Source organism: Penicillium mononematosum, assembly GCF_028829835.1.
Source record: "Penicillium mononematosum strain IBT 11891 chromosome Unknown utg000003l:1.0-8172316.0:1.0-8177699.0, whole genome shotgun sequence".
Lineage (NCBI taxonomy): Eukaryota > Fungi > Ascomycota > Eurotiomycetes > Eurotiales > Aspergillaceae > Penicillium > Penicillium mononematosum.
The window spans coordinates 3107898-3122773 of record NW_026643273.1 but is presented as its reverse complement, the minus strand read 5'-3'; the positions used below and the strand labels follow the sequence as shown (position 1 = coordinate 3122773).

General features: G+C 48.3%; 6 protein-coding genes across 6 annotated transcripts; 2 read left to right on the top strand and 4 right to left on the bottom strand.

The window, feature by feature from the left end:
- Positions 1-205: 205 nt before the first annotated feature.
- N7519_006152 (uncharacterized protein) lies at positions 206-714 on the bottom strand (the record flags this gene model as incomplete). The annotated part of the gene is made up of 2 exons (XM_057292928.1): positions 206-568; positions 637-714. The coding sequence occupies 2 exons, from the start codon at positions 712-714 to the stop codon at positions 206-208; spliced, it is 441 nt and encodes a 146-aa protein (XP_057147739.1).
- Positions 715-751: 37 nt separating this feature from the next.
- On the bottom strand, positions 752-1990 carry N7519_006151 (sugar porter family MFS transporter; the record flags this gene model as incomplete). The annotated part of the gene is made up of 3 exons (XM_057292927.1): positions 752-946; positions 1029-1858; positions 1915-1990. 3 exons carry the CDS (start codon positions 1988-1990, stop codon positions 752-754), a joined length of 1101 nt encoding a protein of 366 aa, XP_057147738.1.
- A 1104-nt stretch (positions 1991-3094) lies between these two features.
- On the bottom strand, positions 3095-4581 carry N7519_006150 (uncharacterized protein; the record flags this gene model as incomplete). Its single annotated transcript, XM_057292926.1, has 2 exons — positions 3095-4260; positions 4371-4581. The coding sequence occupies 2 exons, from the start codon at positions 4579-4581 to the stop codon at positions 3095-3097; spliced, it is 1377 nt and encodes a 458-aa protein (XP_057147737.1).
- Positions 4582-5069: 488 nt separating this feature from the next.
- N7519_006149 (uncharacterized protein) lies at positions 5070-6457 on the top strand (the record flags this gene model as incomplete). Its single annotated transcript, XM_057292925.1, has 4 exons — positions 5070-5093; positions 5157-5276; positions 5715-6038; positions 6185-6457. The coding sequence occupies 4 exons, from the start codon at positions 5070-5072 to the stop codon at positions 6455-6457; spliced, it is 741 nt and encodes a 246-aa protein (XP_057147736.1).
- A 2148-nt stretch (positions 6458-8605) lies between these two features.
- On the top strand, positions 8606-9418 carry N7519_006148 (uncharacterized protein; the record flags this gene model as incomplete). Its single annotated transcript, XM_057292924.1, has 1 exon — positions 8606-9418. The coding sequence occupies one exon, from the start codon at positions 8606-8608 to the stop codon at positions 9416-9418; it is 813 nt and encodes a 270-aa protein (XP_057147735.1).
- A 2952-nt stretch (positions 9419-12370) lies between these two features.
- On the bottom strand, positions 12371-14485 carry N7519_006147 (uncharacterized protein; the record flags this gene model as incomplete). The annotated part of the gene is made up of 2 exons (XM_057292923.1): positions 12371-14065; positions 14210-14485. The coding sequence occupies 2 exons, from the start codon at positions 14483-14485 to the stop codon at positions 12371-12373; spliced, it is 1971 nt and encodes a 656-aa protein (XP_057147734.1).
- Positions 14486-14876: the final 391 nt, after the last annotated feature.

Below are 14876 nucleotides of genomic sequence, written 5' to 3'. Positions count from 1 at the left end.
TGAGGGGCAAATCTCGAAGTTCCCCGCGGAATTTATTGTGGGGCTCTCTGCGCTGAGGTATACGGGCTGATATTGTATCCCAATGTCCAAACCCCTGTCGAATGTTCATATAAAATGTTCATGTTCATCTATGTATATATAATGTAAAATACTTAGATCCATCTATATATTTCAACACAGGAGATGTATGACTCTATCACCCAATTCACTCTTTGTGCTCTCTAGTCTCCGAAGTCTCTGTATTCTTTGCAGTCCCCATGGTCTCAACATGCTCTTCATGCATGACTTGAGTTTTTTGCAATGTGTGTTCCACATCAGCGCGTCTCTGCTGTTCATCAACAGCGCCGAAAATGAGATCCATCTCCTCCAGGGTCCGGCCCTTAGTTTCTTTGAAGAATACAATGACGAAGGTTCCCATGGCAAAGCAGAAGATTCCAAACATGAGGAAAGTCTTCCAGCCAATCTTGTTTATAGCGCGAGGGGTAACCTCAGTGATGACAAAGTTAAATAGCCATTGCGTGGCGGCACCAAAACCAACACCGTAGGCGCGAAGACGAGTTGGGAAGATCTATCGGAACAAATAATGTTAGTAAACTCCAATGGGTAAGGATATACACATTAGAATGAATAACCCACCTCGCCAAGATACACCCAGGGGACTGGCCCCCAGGATGCTGAGTATCCGATGACATAGAGATAAATCATCGCAACCATAGCAGTGGACGCCGATGAGACGGATGTCGCTTCCGGATCAGGGGGGATTGGTGGCCAGGACTGCTCCAATGATGAACATCATGCTAGCCATCCAGGCAGCACCACCAATCAAACTCTTCTTTCGGCCCCAGCGATCGATACCAACGACCAGGAAGATAGCAGTCGCAACCACCTTGACTGTTCCGTAGATACCAGTGGCGAACAACGAGGAGTCTGTTTTGCTCAATCCGACCTGCGATGATGAAAAACGTTAGCTTCGCTAGTTCAGAAAGGCGCCAAGATGCTATGGCATAGAGAAACTGTGGTGTACTCACGCTTGCAAAGATCTGAGGAGCATAGTATCCAATGCTGTTTGTTCCTGAAAACTGCTGCCAGAACATGAGGACGAAGGCGAGGAAAAAGCGGTATCGGTTGCTCGGCTTCAGACATTCCTTCCACGTCAGACCCTCAGTAGCCTGCATTTCTTCGTGGATAGCAGCCGAGATTTCAGCGAACTCGACTTGAATAGCCTCACTGGTTTCAGGCTCGTTGCGAATGTAAACAAGGGACTGGAGTGCCTCGTCACGACGGCCCTTCGTCATCAACCAACGAGGAGATTCCTTGAGGAAGAACAGTCCGATGAGCATCAGACCACCGGGGACAAGCTGGATGCCAACTGGAATACGCCATTGGCTCGTACCCTCGGGAACATGGAGCGAAACGCCGTAGTTCAACCAGTAGGCGAACGTACTACCGATAACCAGGAACTCCTGGAAGAGGCCGGCAACACGGCCTCGGGTTGCAGGGGGGCAGTTCTCACTGACAAAGACTGGGGTGATACTGGACATACCACCGATACCAAAACCGGCGATGACGCGTCCGCCATAGATCATGCCAATTTCATGGTGAGCTGCAACTTGGACTGCTGCTCCGACCAGGAAGATCAGGGCAAAGATCATCAGCGAGTATCGACGGCCCAGTCTGTCGTTCATGTAAGCAGCGAAGATAGATCCGAAGAAACATCCTGCTGTGAGTAGCGAGACCACATTGGAGGAGATTTGGGCGTTCTTCTCGTCGCTGAATCCAGATGACTCTAAGGGTAGGCCGAAGTCCTTTTTGAAACTCGAAAGAGCCAGGACTGAGCCCATAACACCCGTGTCATAACCTAGAAAGAGCATATGTTAGCAGGATTCTGTAGCCGGAGTAGCCAAATCCACTAACCGAAGAGTAGGGAGCCCAGATAGGCCACCGAGGTCAGGATGTAAACCCGGTAGTTCTTGAAATTGACGAAGCCCATCTTGAAGAAGACTGGATAATCTCCCCAGTCAATTTATCAACAGAATCAAGATGAACCCCAGGAGAAGACTTCGTAACACAAAGAAATAGAAAAAAAAGAAAGAAAGCAAAAGAGCCATTGAGCTCGGGTGGCATCGGGCTTTATACATGACCTAGCGCTCAATCGGTCTAACGGGAAGCGGCAATATACAACATAAGCATAATAAGCAATCAAGTGGCTGCCATGGCATCTCGCCTTGTTGGTAGCCCTTCAGGGCTGCCGAGCTAGACAGTCCGGGGCCCCCGGTGTGGAGACTGGGGAACGAATTGGGGGAATTGATGGCGGGGGATACGGGGGAACGTTGGATGGAAATATTGCCGGGACAAGTTTCTCCGTCCATTCAGAGATAGTCTCGGCTCAGGGTATAGAGCTCGATATCTTGCTCACGGGGAAAGACGATTGGTGTTGACATGGGCGGGATGGCTTTTAGTGGAGCCGGGAGGGCGAGGGGAGTGCCCGGAGATTGGTGATTGGTGGAAGAATTATACCCCTGTCTTTCCGTTGATTCCCCACAAGATCTTATAGTGAGTATAATATCTGGGGTATGAGACTGATGTTGCCATGTTCCATATGCTATGTATTAGCTCATGTCTGAATGAACCGTCGTAAATTGTTAAAATGTGTCAACGCTTATTCCAGAATTCTATGAATTGCCATCTGACACCAGCAAATAACACATACTGAGGGCTCAGTAATTGAAGACTGCCATCAAGACATTAACGATAGAACAATCGTTTGAAAGCTTTGTGTGTCGTGTCTTAATATCACTATTATTGGAGCAAATAGGCTAAAAGAGTATATATCCGATTTTGGTAGCAACGACAAGACGATCAGCTATGTGGCCTCTGATTATATATATTAGGAGTCCGCATGCGGCTTGTATGATCTGGAACAACTCGTGGAGTCAGAGAAGAACATAAGCCAACGATGAAAACGAGAAAAACAACCAAAGCGGATATCACAGGTAAAGGCAAACACCAAACCGAGCACTCCTGTTGAAGGAAGGTCTCCCAATAAAGGCCAGTCCTAACACGTTGAGGTGTAGTTGGCATCAAAAGGTGGTATTCAGTACACCGGCGGCAGTTCAGTCGTTTCATAGACCTCCCCATTCCGGAAATCATGGACATCCAAAAGCACCCGGATCACAAAGTTCGAGTTAGCCGGGTCTGAGAATACCCCCTGCAGTACCTTCCACTGGGATCGGAAAGCGTCAATCTGATAGTAGAAATTATCTGCCTCGGCATGATACGACAACGTCATATCACACAAGTTCAATCCATACCCACCACAAGACATCATGTGTCGAATGATATCCCGGAATGAAGCGCCTGTCCGGCATGCTCTAGGGTCCTGTGTCATCATCTGGTCCGTCGGAGGGAGCACTTTCCCTTCATGAGCTATACCTGCGAGAACGCGGCATAGGTCCATATTCACGTTTGTGTTTTGGTTTCTGTCCCAGATGACCTTTACTTGAATTGGGACAGGGCCTTTAGGACCTTCCGCGAGGCGCGAGGAAGAGCATTGCTGAGCCAGCCTAAGGTCGTTGGGTCTTGGTCTCGTCCCTGTCGGCATCCCGCTGTCGTATATGATAGCCTTGTTCTTTGAGGAGACAAAGAATTCAAGAGCCTTTTCCCAGGATTTCATGTAGGGGATCCATGAAACATAGCCCAAGATTGTCCAGCAGCGATCGAATCTGTCGCTTAGCTCGTTCCTCCAAGATATAAGCTGGGGACGAGGATGGAAAATATTGTCCAGCGGGATTTCGAGCTCCAATATCGCGCTCAGTTCACCGCGGTATCTTCTTGTGCGGTGGAAATTATGCAGATCACTGGACATGGTGTACTCCTCTATGTCCTTGGACATCTGGACTAGATGCCATGCCATGATGTGTGTAATTCTCACAGAAGCGTTCTCCTCAGACTCCCAGGGACGTTCCGGCCAAACTTGGTAGGGGTCTTCGATACAGGATAATTCTTTGCCATCCTGGATGAGATGATTGATTTCAACTTTCAGCGAGGTAGTCTGCTTATGTGGCGCCGTGAGCCAGGTCTTGATGATAGGCCAGGACAAAGCGAAATGTCTGAGGTCGTGTTTGTGCCGAAGTCCGAGATACACGGCGAGCTCTGCCTCGTCACGGGAGTCGCGTAGGAAATTCCTGAAGTTGCCGAGGTCATCGAATGTGTGGTCAGTATGGTTCTGTGCACTTGTCTCAATGGGCTCTGGTGCCTTTCCTCTCCGAAATTAGCCGTTGTCAAATACGGAGAGTTTGGCAATATCCATAGGTCCCCATGGACCTTCATCTTCTGATGGGAAAACAGAGAACAGCAGCAATTCATCTCACCTTGAGTGAATCGATTCCGGCTGACTCCCTCTGGGGCACTCTCATATCCCTGGACTATGGGGCTGTGTGTAAGAGGCATGGTCTCAATAACAAGGTACTTGGGAAAATAAACCTTCTTAGACCTCAAGTTGTGAGAGGGTGACTGGGCCCGTTTTCTCTTGCCTTTGCCATCGGTTGGATAGACAGCAGATGGGCCTGCTTCCGAACTCATACTTCACTTTAGGAATCCGAAATGATGAGACAAATATATGATGGTTGTCTCTAGAAGATACCTAGAGAAAGGAAAGTGCTCTGAGCAAAATAGGGAATGGCCCTGGGAGGGTAAGAGAAAGAATTGACCGACAGTATGAGAGGCTAAGTGTGGTTCTGTACAAGGGGCAGGTGCACACAAGGAACCGGACGAATGGTTGGGAGAACTTGGCATGGTTTTCTCATGTAATCTCGCATGAATATGTTAGTTACGTGGATTATTTCATTTCCCCTGTTCCTTTCAATTCTTTCATCTGTTGCAATCAATCAGGATATAGAATATATCACTGTCGAGTCAAAAGGGTGTGTCTGCAGGAACTCTAGCCCTATGTTTCTGCTCTTTCTCGTTGCACGGGGCAAGTCTGGATCTGTAGAACCTGGAGTTTCGATGGGAAGTGAGATGCCATCCGTTCCAGCCGTTTAGCCCGCTTTGATAGACCACGATGTAAAATGGAGGCCGCAGACCAGACCAGGGTACGTCCACCCAATGATTAGATGTTGCACTGAAGCGCTTACTGCTTGCTCAGGCTTTCTCAGGCCCGTGGGCTCTCTTTGCCTCCTTTGCCGAGGGCCTTGTTTGGCTATTTTTGGCAGTCTTCTCTTTACGGCCAGTTTGGTGTTTCCTCACATCTCCATGACCTGTCCCCCTGGATTCACGTAAGTAGAGAAATCGACATCACTCTGCTAGTGAAAGCAGATGCCTTGTTCTCTGACTTCGAGACACAGTTTCAGCCGCACTTAGGCCACTAGTGTTGAGCTCCCAATATCCCAATCTGAACAATCAATGAATTGTGCTAATTGGAAGAATTGGACTCGGTACGTTCCGAGAGAAGCTTGATGGCTTGCAATTGACCTCTGAGTTGGAAGTTTTTTCAACTTGATTTGGAAGGCACAAAAGGGGAGGGACGTTGGATTCATTGGATTTCTTCAGCAACACCTTTATGAAACACGTCGGCAAAAAAAGGCATCAGATATCGTCGCAGGCGGCACCAAGGCTCGTATTATGGATTACTATTGATCTCTAACATTCAGTAGGTCATGTCTTCGCATCTGGACATCAGACATGCCATAGTCTCAGAATTGGACTGACAATAGGAATCCATCACCGAAGGCCGAACTCACGTCGCCAAACCTAAACACGCAGAGACAACCACAAAGCACAACACCGCTGACTCCGAACAGTCCAACGCACAAGCCCAAATCCAAGACACAGCCCCAGATCACAGCAATGCCATCCGCCACCGAGTCCCAATGAACTTTGGTGGCAAGAGCAGAGAACAAGATGAACTAATCACGTGTCGTCTCGTAGGACTCCTTGTCGGCTTTCCGTTTCAACCATCGTCGGTATGCGAAGAGTGCTATGATTCCAAGCACGACGATGAAAACGATTACGAAGACAAGCACCACCCCGCGGTTCCTGTTCGCCCAGTTGCCCTTATGGCCTGATCTTTCTACAATTGAATGGAGAGACAGGGGTGCGGACTTCGTGTGGTGGACTATTCTGATCGCTGCCATGCTGCTGGGGCGGTGGTAGGTCGAAAGTGAATTTCTGTCTCACGGGTCAGTCGCCGGTCAGGCAATGGACTCATCGCGCGTTGTTTGACATTCAGCAACCGCTCATACCTCGTTGTACCAGGACTACTTCCAACGTAATGACCAAGGAGATCCTCAGCCAAAGCAATGACAGAAAGGAATATATCGATGGCGCTGGGAAAGACACCTACTGTTACACCAATGAAACGAATTGGGACGACAATGTGATTCAAACTTGCAAATTGCGACGGAAAGCTCAACAAGTACTTCAGCAGACGGCGGTGGTCTTGTCGAGGGAATATTGACACGAGTAATCAGGCTCGTCAGGGTGGCTTATTTTTCATCGTGGGAACTCCGGCACGCGACGGACAAGGAGCATTGCCAATCAATGATGCCGACTGCCCTGGTACCTTGCATCGTGCCTGATTGACCTCCAAGTTGAGACAGGGTCCCGATTTGATTGGATTCCCGGCGCTTCTCTACCATGGCTATAGCAGTTGGCAAACAACAGATGCCAGAAGGGAAGATCCGCAGAGCTCCGCGAGCCCTTCCCACATGTACGGGCCCATGCTGAGCTGCAAGGTCGATCTACTTTGGCCAATTTGACCAACCGATATTTACAACTTGCGCATGCAAGAATTAAGCTCAGGTGTTCAAAAGCGTTGAAATACCTGGATGTGGCCGAACAAAACATTTCTCACAAACGAGAAAGTTTGGACAACCCTAGGGCCGTACCGGTACCGCTGCGTCACCTATCAATCATGCTCTACACTCGGCTCGTCGGGTGCATGGAGTCGACTCGATTCAGAGTCACAGGGGCTTTTTTCTTTAGATGGTGGCCAAAATTTATATCATAGACAGGGGTAAGTCTTTGGCCTTGTAGTAGATTTGAGTAATGCTAGTCCCTACTAATCGAAGTAACCAACTATATTGTTTCTAGCAATGACTTTGTGCGCATCATACCTCTGAAACTGTGTTTTGACGTCATATCTAGTAGCAACAACAGTCAAGTCTGCGATCGATTTATTGAGAAGTCCGAAAGGGCTCTATTCTCTTTGACTTCATCGTTGAAGTAATTACGGGAAGACTACATACCAGTTGATTTGGATGTTCACACCCGAGGACACAACGATCTATATTTATAAAAATCTTGCCTGAGGCATCCACACATTAGCCTTCCTAAAGAGTAAACAGAACGATCTCGCCACCGCAGATCGTGGTTGGAACGAATTCGATTTGATTACCTGCTATCATGGACCTCTGCAACGTCGTATCCTTGGATTCATCGAGATTCATGTTCTAAAATGGTACTCCGTACTCCGTACCCCGATAGACCCTAATAATGGGGCCCTACGGAGTATTGATCGTCCCTCGCTGCAACTAAAACAGATGCGATTTATTATTATAATAATGGCCGTGGAGAACTCCAAGGCAAAACTAATGTACTTAGGTAAGGGGAACATTGGAAATTACCCCCTGTCAAGCAATTCGACTCGATGCCACCAAGCATTCTTGGTCCGCAATTCTTGGCGCTCTGTGTTTTTTCCCCTCTGCTGAAGGCTGGGTCTATGAAAGACATGAAAGACCAAAGAGAACAACAAACTCCTTATGTGTGGCCTTGCAGATATTACCGTTCATCTTTGACTTTCTCGACAATACTCATAATACAATGGTTGACGGTTTTGAATTTTTCGCATGCTCATCACCTCGTATTCGGCCCATAGGGCACCAATCACCATTCTCCACAGACAAGATGGGTGCCACCCCAGATTCCAATTTGCAGTTTTCGCAACATGTGTACAGAAATAGCCTAAGTATCTGGATTTAGACTATGATTCTGACAGGGATGTTACGAAGTATGAGCTCAGGACTGCAGCACCCCGTATTCTCGGACATGGTCAGCCACCGGGTGTTAGATACATGTGGAGTTGCACGGTGTCTTCACGGCCTACAGCCGTGCATGTAGGTCGCAAATATCTCTCGACCCTATTCAGAATTGGTTTTAAGTGGTGACTGTTCTGTGGGATGGCCGCGTGAAGAAGTTCGATTCTCCTGCGACCCACGCGACTAATCCATACCGGAGCGATCTGCGCAGTACGACCCAGGAGATGCGCTCGAGACCGTGTTCATCTGCATTCTAAATTAGCTCCTTGGTCTTCACCCGTATGTTCCCCCACTGAGTATTGATCGACCGTTGCAGTCATTTTAGGGTCCAGAACTGGGAGATTTAACTGGCTCCAGACATAGGCAAGAAGAGACCCCACCAAGGACGAGGCTCGTTTTAATACGAGGTTTATTCTTCAAATTCAATCAGCAATCAGAGTCTCTGCACCCTGTATAATACTGACATCTTCCCCCTCCCGCATATCTAACAGCTGAAAAAGCTCCAATCCCATCGCATCGATTTTCTCACTCTTTTTTGCTTGGATTCATCCTTCAAAACAACGTCAGCCATGCTGTTACCACTATACGCACTCTGGGTACTTCCCCTGGCGCACGCATGGACCTTCAGCTACACCAACGCAACCGACGATACTGAAATCGCCCGCGGCCAAAAGGGACAGGACTGCACAAATTCCCCCTTAGGTAAAGACAAGGAGTTTTCCTGGGATCCTGAGGGAAGTAGTCTCTGTGTCTCAATATACCGCGACATCAAGTGTGATTCAAGGGCGGGATACTCATGCGGAGCATGGAGGAAGAACGCCAGCGATGACTTTTCGGCCTTTGACGTGAAGCTTGAGCGGGAAATTATCAGCGAAGACCAATCCACGACGGTCCTTTCAACATCGTCTACATCCGCCACATCCACATCCACGTCTTCATCTGCGTCTCCGACATCCGCATCCGCAACCGCAACCCCCACCGAGTCCGCCGCAGCCTCTGCAGACAGTGCCAACAGTGGCTCCTCTAGCACAGCACTATCTGGCGGTGCTATCGCCGGTGTCGTGATTGGTGTCGTAGCTGGTGTCGCCATTATTGTCGCATTGGTTGTCATCTTCATGCGAAAGAGGAACAAGAAGATTCTCGCTGCTGCCAACCAGCACGGTGGATACGGGCCCCATGAGGCGGATGCTACTGGATCATCAATCAGTGGTACCACGGCGGTTACGGAGAAAGTATCAGACAATGCTCCGCGCCCATTCAGACCTCCCCCTGGATCTCGCGTTGTTGAGTTGGTTGGTGATGAAGGGAGTGCTGAGTTGGGCAGCAGCCCAATCAGTGAGATGGATGGGAGCAGTGTCAAGCGGGGTTTTAATCGGTTCTAAAGTGTCTTATGTTGATATTTTAATTTCTGTTAGCTGAAGTTGTTTGCCTGTGTCGAGGTGTGCTTGGTCTAGTTCTTTTTGTAGCGAGCGAGTTTTGGGGGTCTTTTTCTTGCGACTTGATGTCGATATACCAGCCCTGTGTTTGGAATGACTGATATTAGTCGATGTATGTATTATCTATAAATACGAAAATAGCTATATGAGAATGTCCGGTATGGTCAATCTGTTCATTCCATGACATATACAATACCTTCATGAAGGATATCACAAGCTACCCAGTCAGGTATTTATCTGATTGTTCGATAATAAAACGTAAATCAACCCGGTAGATGAGTTTCTCGGATACTCATCCACCGAATGGGGACAGTCTCAATTCTTTGGCTTTCGTCAACTAGTCCAATAGCTCTTGATTTGATGAAGTGAACACAGGGGAGAGGTGAGGACTCATAAAGTACTGAGGCTCTCAACAGCGAGACCCCGACTCTAGGGCTTTGTGTCAGTTAAACAGAAGGCTACGCAGGAATGAAGGAATGTAGATGATACAGAGACTGTAGCTAAATTGGACTCTGGAGAGGAGAAGAAGGAGAGAGGAAGCTATGTCGTCGTGGCCTGGCCGCCAGGTCGGTCTTTCGGATGTGTTGTAGCGCCACTTGCGGATGGCCTCTGCTGGACCTTCATTTCAGAGTCTTCTCCAACGAGCGGCCTAAGTCGATTGTGTCGAATGGCTTATCCTCGGAGTCTCCGAGTTCCTCATTATTATTAGCCCCAGAGTTGGTGTCTTCTTCTTTATCTTGTCCCGTGTTCGGGACGTAAGTTGTATCCAGATCATCTTCTTTTGATCAAGAGCTCTCCTGGTACTTGATCTTCCTTAAGACTGCTCGGCAAACCCTCTTTGAAAGCTCCATATCAGGCCCAACGGAGCCCCAATCGTCTGAGTCAAGCTTATCCTTTGCAGCCTTGGCCCACTAGGCGGGCTCTTGAGCGAGGTACTCACTTAAGCCGGCCTTTCGGACCTCATCGGCTTCCGGCTTCTGCTTGATAAGGGTTCTACCTCCGCGATAATAATATGCACATATGTGGCATATTGTGACAGCATGACCCAGCTGCGGACATCCATCAGTGATGCTTGTTGTAACATATGGCAGTTTTGCTCACCGTCATCGGCTTATTCTTGCATCCGCTTGTCGTATGTCCATACATCCAAAGAGACAGCATTCCATGCTAGCATTTCAAGGCCCTGTTCCATGACAACTGCTTTTAAGGAAGTCGGTCAAAGTAAGCGCTTTGACCTCGATTATTGCATAGCAGTTCCATTTAGGATCGACCGGTCCCCCATCTGCAATCGATCTGATGCTTGTATAACGTGCTTGAACTTTGGGAAGAGCCAGCAAGCTCTTGAGATCATATATCACTCAAGGGTTTCACTTTGAGGTGCAACAAAGATCTTCATTCGGGAGGCAGACGGGGCACAGCATTGCAAGGAAAGAAACATTGCCTCATTAATCTGTAGACATATATGTGAGTACACCTGGGCATATTAATGATGACGTGATCTTGTTTAATACCCAAGATGCATTGGATGCACTTGTTACGTAGTGCAATAATATTAATATATACGAAGCGGTCTTCCCGGTGCTCCTCGATCGGGCCTTGCCATGAAATAGTAACGATCTGGGTAATCTCAAGCTATAATTTGTGGTTAGCAGCCCTCTCTTGTGATCCCTCTGCTATCCTTTAATAAGCTTTCGCTTACCATGGAGAGATGGGTTGAATATGTTGTGAAAGAAGAATGGAGAGAGAAATTAAAGAGTAAGATGGAAGTGAAGGTAAAAGACAATAAAAAGATTATAAGGGAGGTTTAGAGACGGGTCGATTGAAGACACTGAGCACAATGATGTGATTACTGTGACGGACCATGTCCTTATATAGCGAGCGCGGTTCTAAGATTCGTCCTAGAATTCTAGTCTTTTGCTGATGGCGCAGCGGGTTGACCTTTAGAACGCGCCCTATAGGTTGGCACGTGACAATTACCGGTGTAGGGTGTCTGTCCTGTCGGCTGGCAAGTGATGGAAAGATGATTGTCCGTTATCGTTGTAGGAGGGATTGCCGATGTCGCATATTCGAAAAGGGTCCGACAAAGATAGGATTTCCAGGTTTGTGGATAGGGTGGGCTTCAATTTGGTCAAGGAACTGATGCCAGTTAAGGATTGACAGAATTTTAGCAATTTTTCTGAACCTCTTCGCGTCCCGGAGGATTCTCGCTGTCAAATAATGGCCGAATTGATTTCCGATCTCTGCAGTGGGATCCCGCCCAGGAAGGTAATTAAAATGAGTGAACTTGCCCTGTATCAGCCTTTCTGGGTGTATTGGACAGAGAATCTGAACTTGCTCTTGGTGTGGAACATGTAACCAGACATCGAGTCATTGATTTGTTGATGTTGATGTTCACACTGGCCTTGGGGTGGTTGTTGAAAAACCGCCCGTGGGCTGGTGAGAGATTGCTGGGGAGAAGGAGAAGGAGAAGGAGAAGGCTCGATGACTGGAGATACCAGTCGGAGGCAGGAGGCCCCGTGATTTTGTTGTTAGGTCGAAGCCACGCACATTAGTCGGCCTCTTATACGGCCTTGTGATGTCCACGGCTCTTTCTTAGATACTCTTTTAACTATCTTTTCAAATATTTCTTCAACTGTCCTTATAGATGTCTTTAGTTTAGATACTTTATCCCTTATTAGTATTATGGCTAGAAGAATATGACAAAGGAAAGGTGTCCGCAGTCTCATTTACATGAGGTACGTAAAACATAATTCATTGTTGGTCTTGTCTATGCGAAGGGAAAAACCTCATGAAGTCATTCCAACAATATATCATACCCAAGCCAAGCTCGGCACACATCAAAAATCCCTGAGAATGCTTCTCGCTCATCCACAGCGCTACATCATATATATCTATTATTCAATAATACAGTCTTCCCTTGACCGAACCAGGAGGAACATCTTGTGCTACGGTGGTCAAAGCAAGGCACCCAACGTCAGCTTCAGGCTGAACATCTCCAAGCCATAGTTTCGTGTCTCTCATATTCTTCGACCACTCCTCCGAAGACCACGTAGAGGATCCGACAATTCCTTCAGTCTTGTTTTGCAACAGGGCAACGGAGATCGATCCTAGAAGATCGGGAGCGATCGTTATAATATGGAGATATGCGCCCACTAGTGCAAAGCTGAAGATCACCACCGAGGAAATAATGAGGACGGCGAGCCATGCACAATTACACCTGACAATGTTTTGAAAATGGGTATTGTTGGCTGCGAATTTGATGGGTGTATCCTTGAGTGGGCTTGTTTTCCGTGTGATATCCGTCATGTTGACAGAGCCCGTGAATGCCGAGGGGCTGATACCGAGGTAGAGCACAGAATTGAAGAGCTGCGATAGACGAGTGCCGAAGACTTTCGGTGTCGTGGTCTCAGGCGACATGAGATTCTCGCCAAAGAAGTTTCCAACAGCATGAAAAGGGTCGATAAAATATCCAATTAAGGGCTGTAGACCACCGTTCTGCTCGGTGTGGGGAAACAGGGTAGTGAGGATATACAAGAACCCTTCATTATATCGTATGGGTAGCTTGGGATCTGCGCCCAAATTGACATCGAAGGTAGTCCAGTTTTTGTGGAAATGTGATTTATCCACCGACCGCCGAGCGGAGGACAAGTTGCAAGTGTTTGTAGACTGACTCCCGCCTAAGCTCTCGCATGTCACGTTGGATTCGACATAGGTCGTGCTGATATCGCATATGGCCCGTGTTATGGGGGATCGATGCTCGTCAGAGCCTGCATAACCACGATCGAACGATTCCCATATCAGCTTGCGGGCATTCCGAGTCCTCGTCAGTGATGCATTGAGTGAGTTCGAACACGGCTCCGAGATGGCGATCTGGAACTGGAATCCACCCCATGCGCTCGTCCAGCTGCAATCGTCCCCATTACCCGGGGACGGAGCGTCTGGGCCGGTGAAATTGGTGAGGTTCATATTGTGTAATGTGTCGAAGACAGGACAGGAGATGGATAGATACGAGCCTGGGAGGGTAAATGATGTGTTGCCGGAGCTGGGCAATCCAATCACCGGCACACCGACAAGAGACGCGTACGTCAAGTCATCATTTTGGGGTACATCCATCCACCCTGTACTGTTTTTCTCAAGATTCTCAATCACAGGAAACCGGATGTTGCCCCAAAGATCTTGGTTACGGTTTGCAAGTAGGGAGGCTGCGGACAGAGAAGCAGTCATAGGATTGGCGACTGATGTTACGGCTTCCGATATTCCTTGCCCGTAGCCGTACTGGTACTGGGTGAAGGTATCCAAAGTAGTCAACTCGACCGGGTTACCTGGGTAACTCGGGACGATGGAAATTATTCGGAGAGATGCCTGACTACCCAACGGAGACAGGCACCACAGCAAGACGGTAAATATCGCGACGAGGTTCACAGCACGGAGTCTAATGTGAGTCAGAATGGCTCCTGTGATAGTCTGGCTGCCGAGACATTGCTCTACTAGCCCGATCGTTGCTCCTCGAGTAGTCTGGATGCGCCATGATGCAATACTTTTGATGCTGCTACCAGCAATGGCAGCGAAAAGGACTGGGAATACAGTGGGCGCCTTTGAGAGGAAATGTGGTGTCAGCTAGGTTTGACAAGAATGAGGATGAAAGTAGGATCGGGGCAGCTAACATATTGAGAGACCTCGAATAGTTTAGCCCCCCATGGAGTCTGGGCCCGCTGGTTGTCCATCGATACAACGAACCCATATCCCGAACACGGTGAAGAGTGAGGCTACAATGGCAAGAATCAAGTCCCATATCAGACGAAAAATTCTATCCACTTGAGAGAGCTTGAGGGGCTGCGGTTGGAGCTTCTGCTCGTCGACCTCGGGAAGCTGGATTGTTGTATAATATTGGAATTCTGATGATGGCCTTGGATTCGAGTGACTTTCCTCCACTGGTACAGCGCCATAGGGGATGTGCTTTGATTGTCTCATCTCGTGGGTTTTCTTAATCCTCAGTTTCCGCAACAGCGACATGCCGGGGGCCTTCTTAGTTTAAACTGCAGCTACTCCGGACTGAGTACACAGCCCGTCTTTATGCAGGATAAATAAGCGTTAATTTATAAAGCGGGCGCTAAGGATCTGGACCTTCGTGGGTGGAATCGAGGCAAAGCATTGGATGGTTCGCAATTGGGCCCCGGGCAATCCTCTCCTGGTCGGGCGAGGCTAAATATCCCATTTGCCCATCATTGCCATTTACTGATGCTGTTCCTGCGCTTATTTGCAGCTGATTGGGTATGAGCCTTATAACCAGCCCCCTTAAACCGGGGCTCCGCTTGCCCCAACACGTTCATTCATTCAGCCTTTGTCACACACTGTGGTTGCCCGGGCCTTGGCGAGGAGAAGATCACCCGTTTCAGGTATCTTG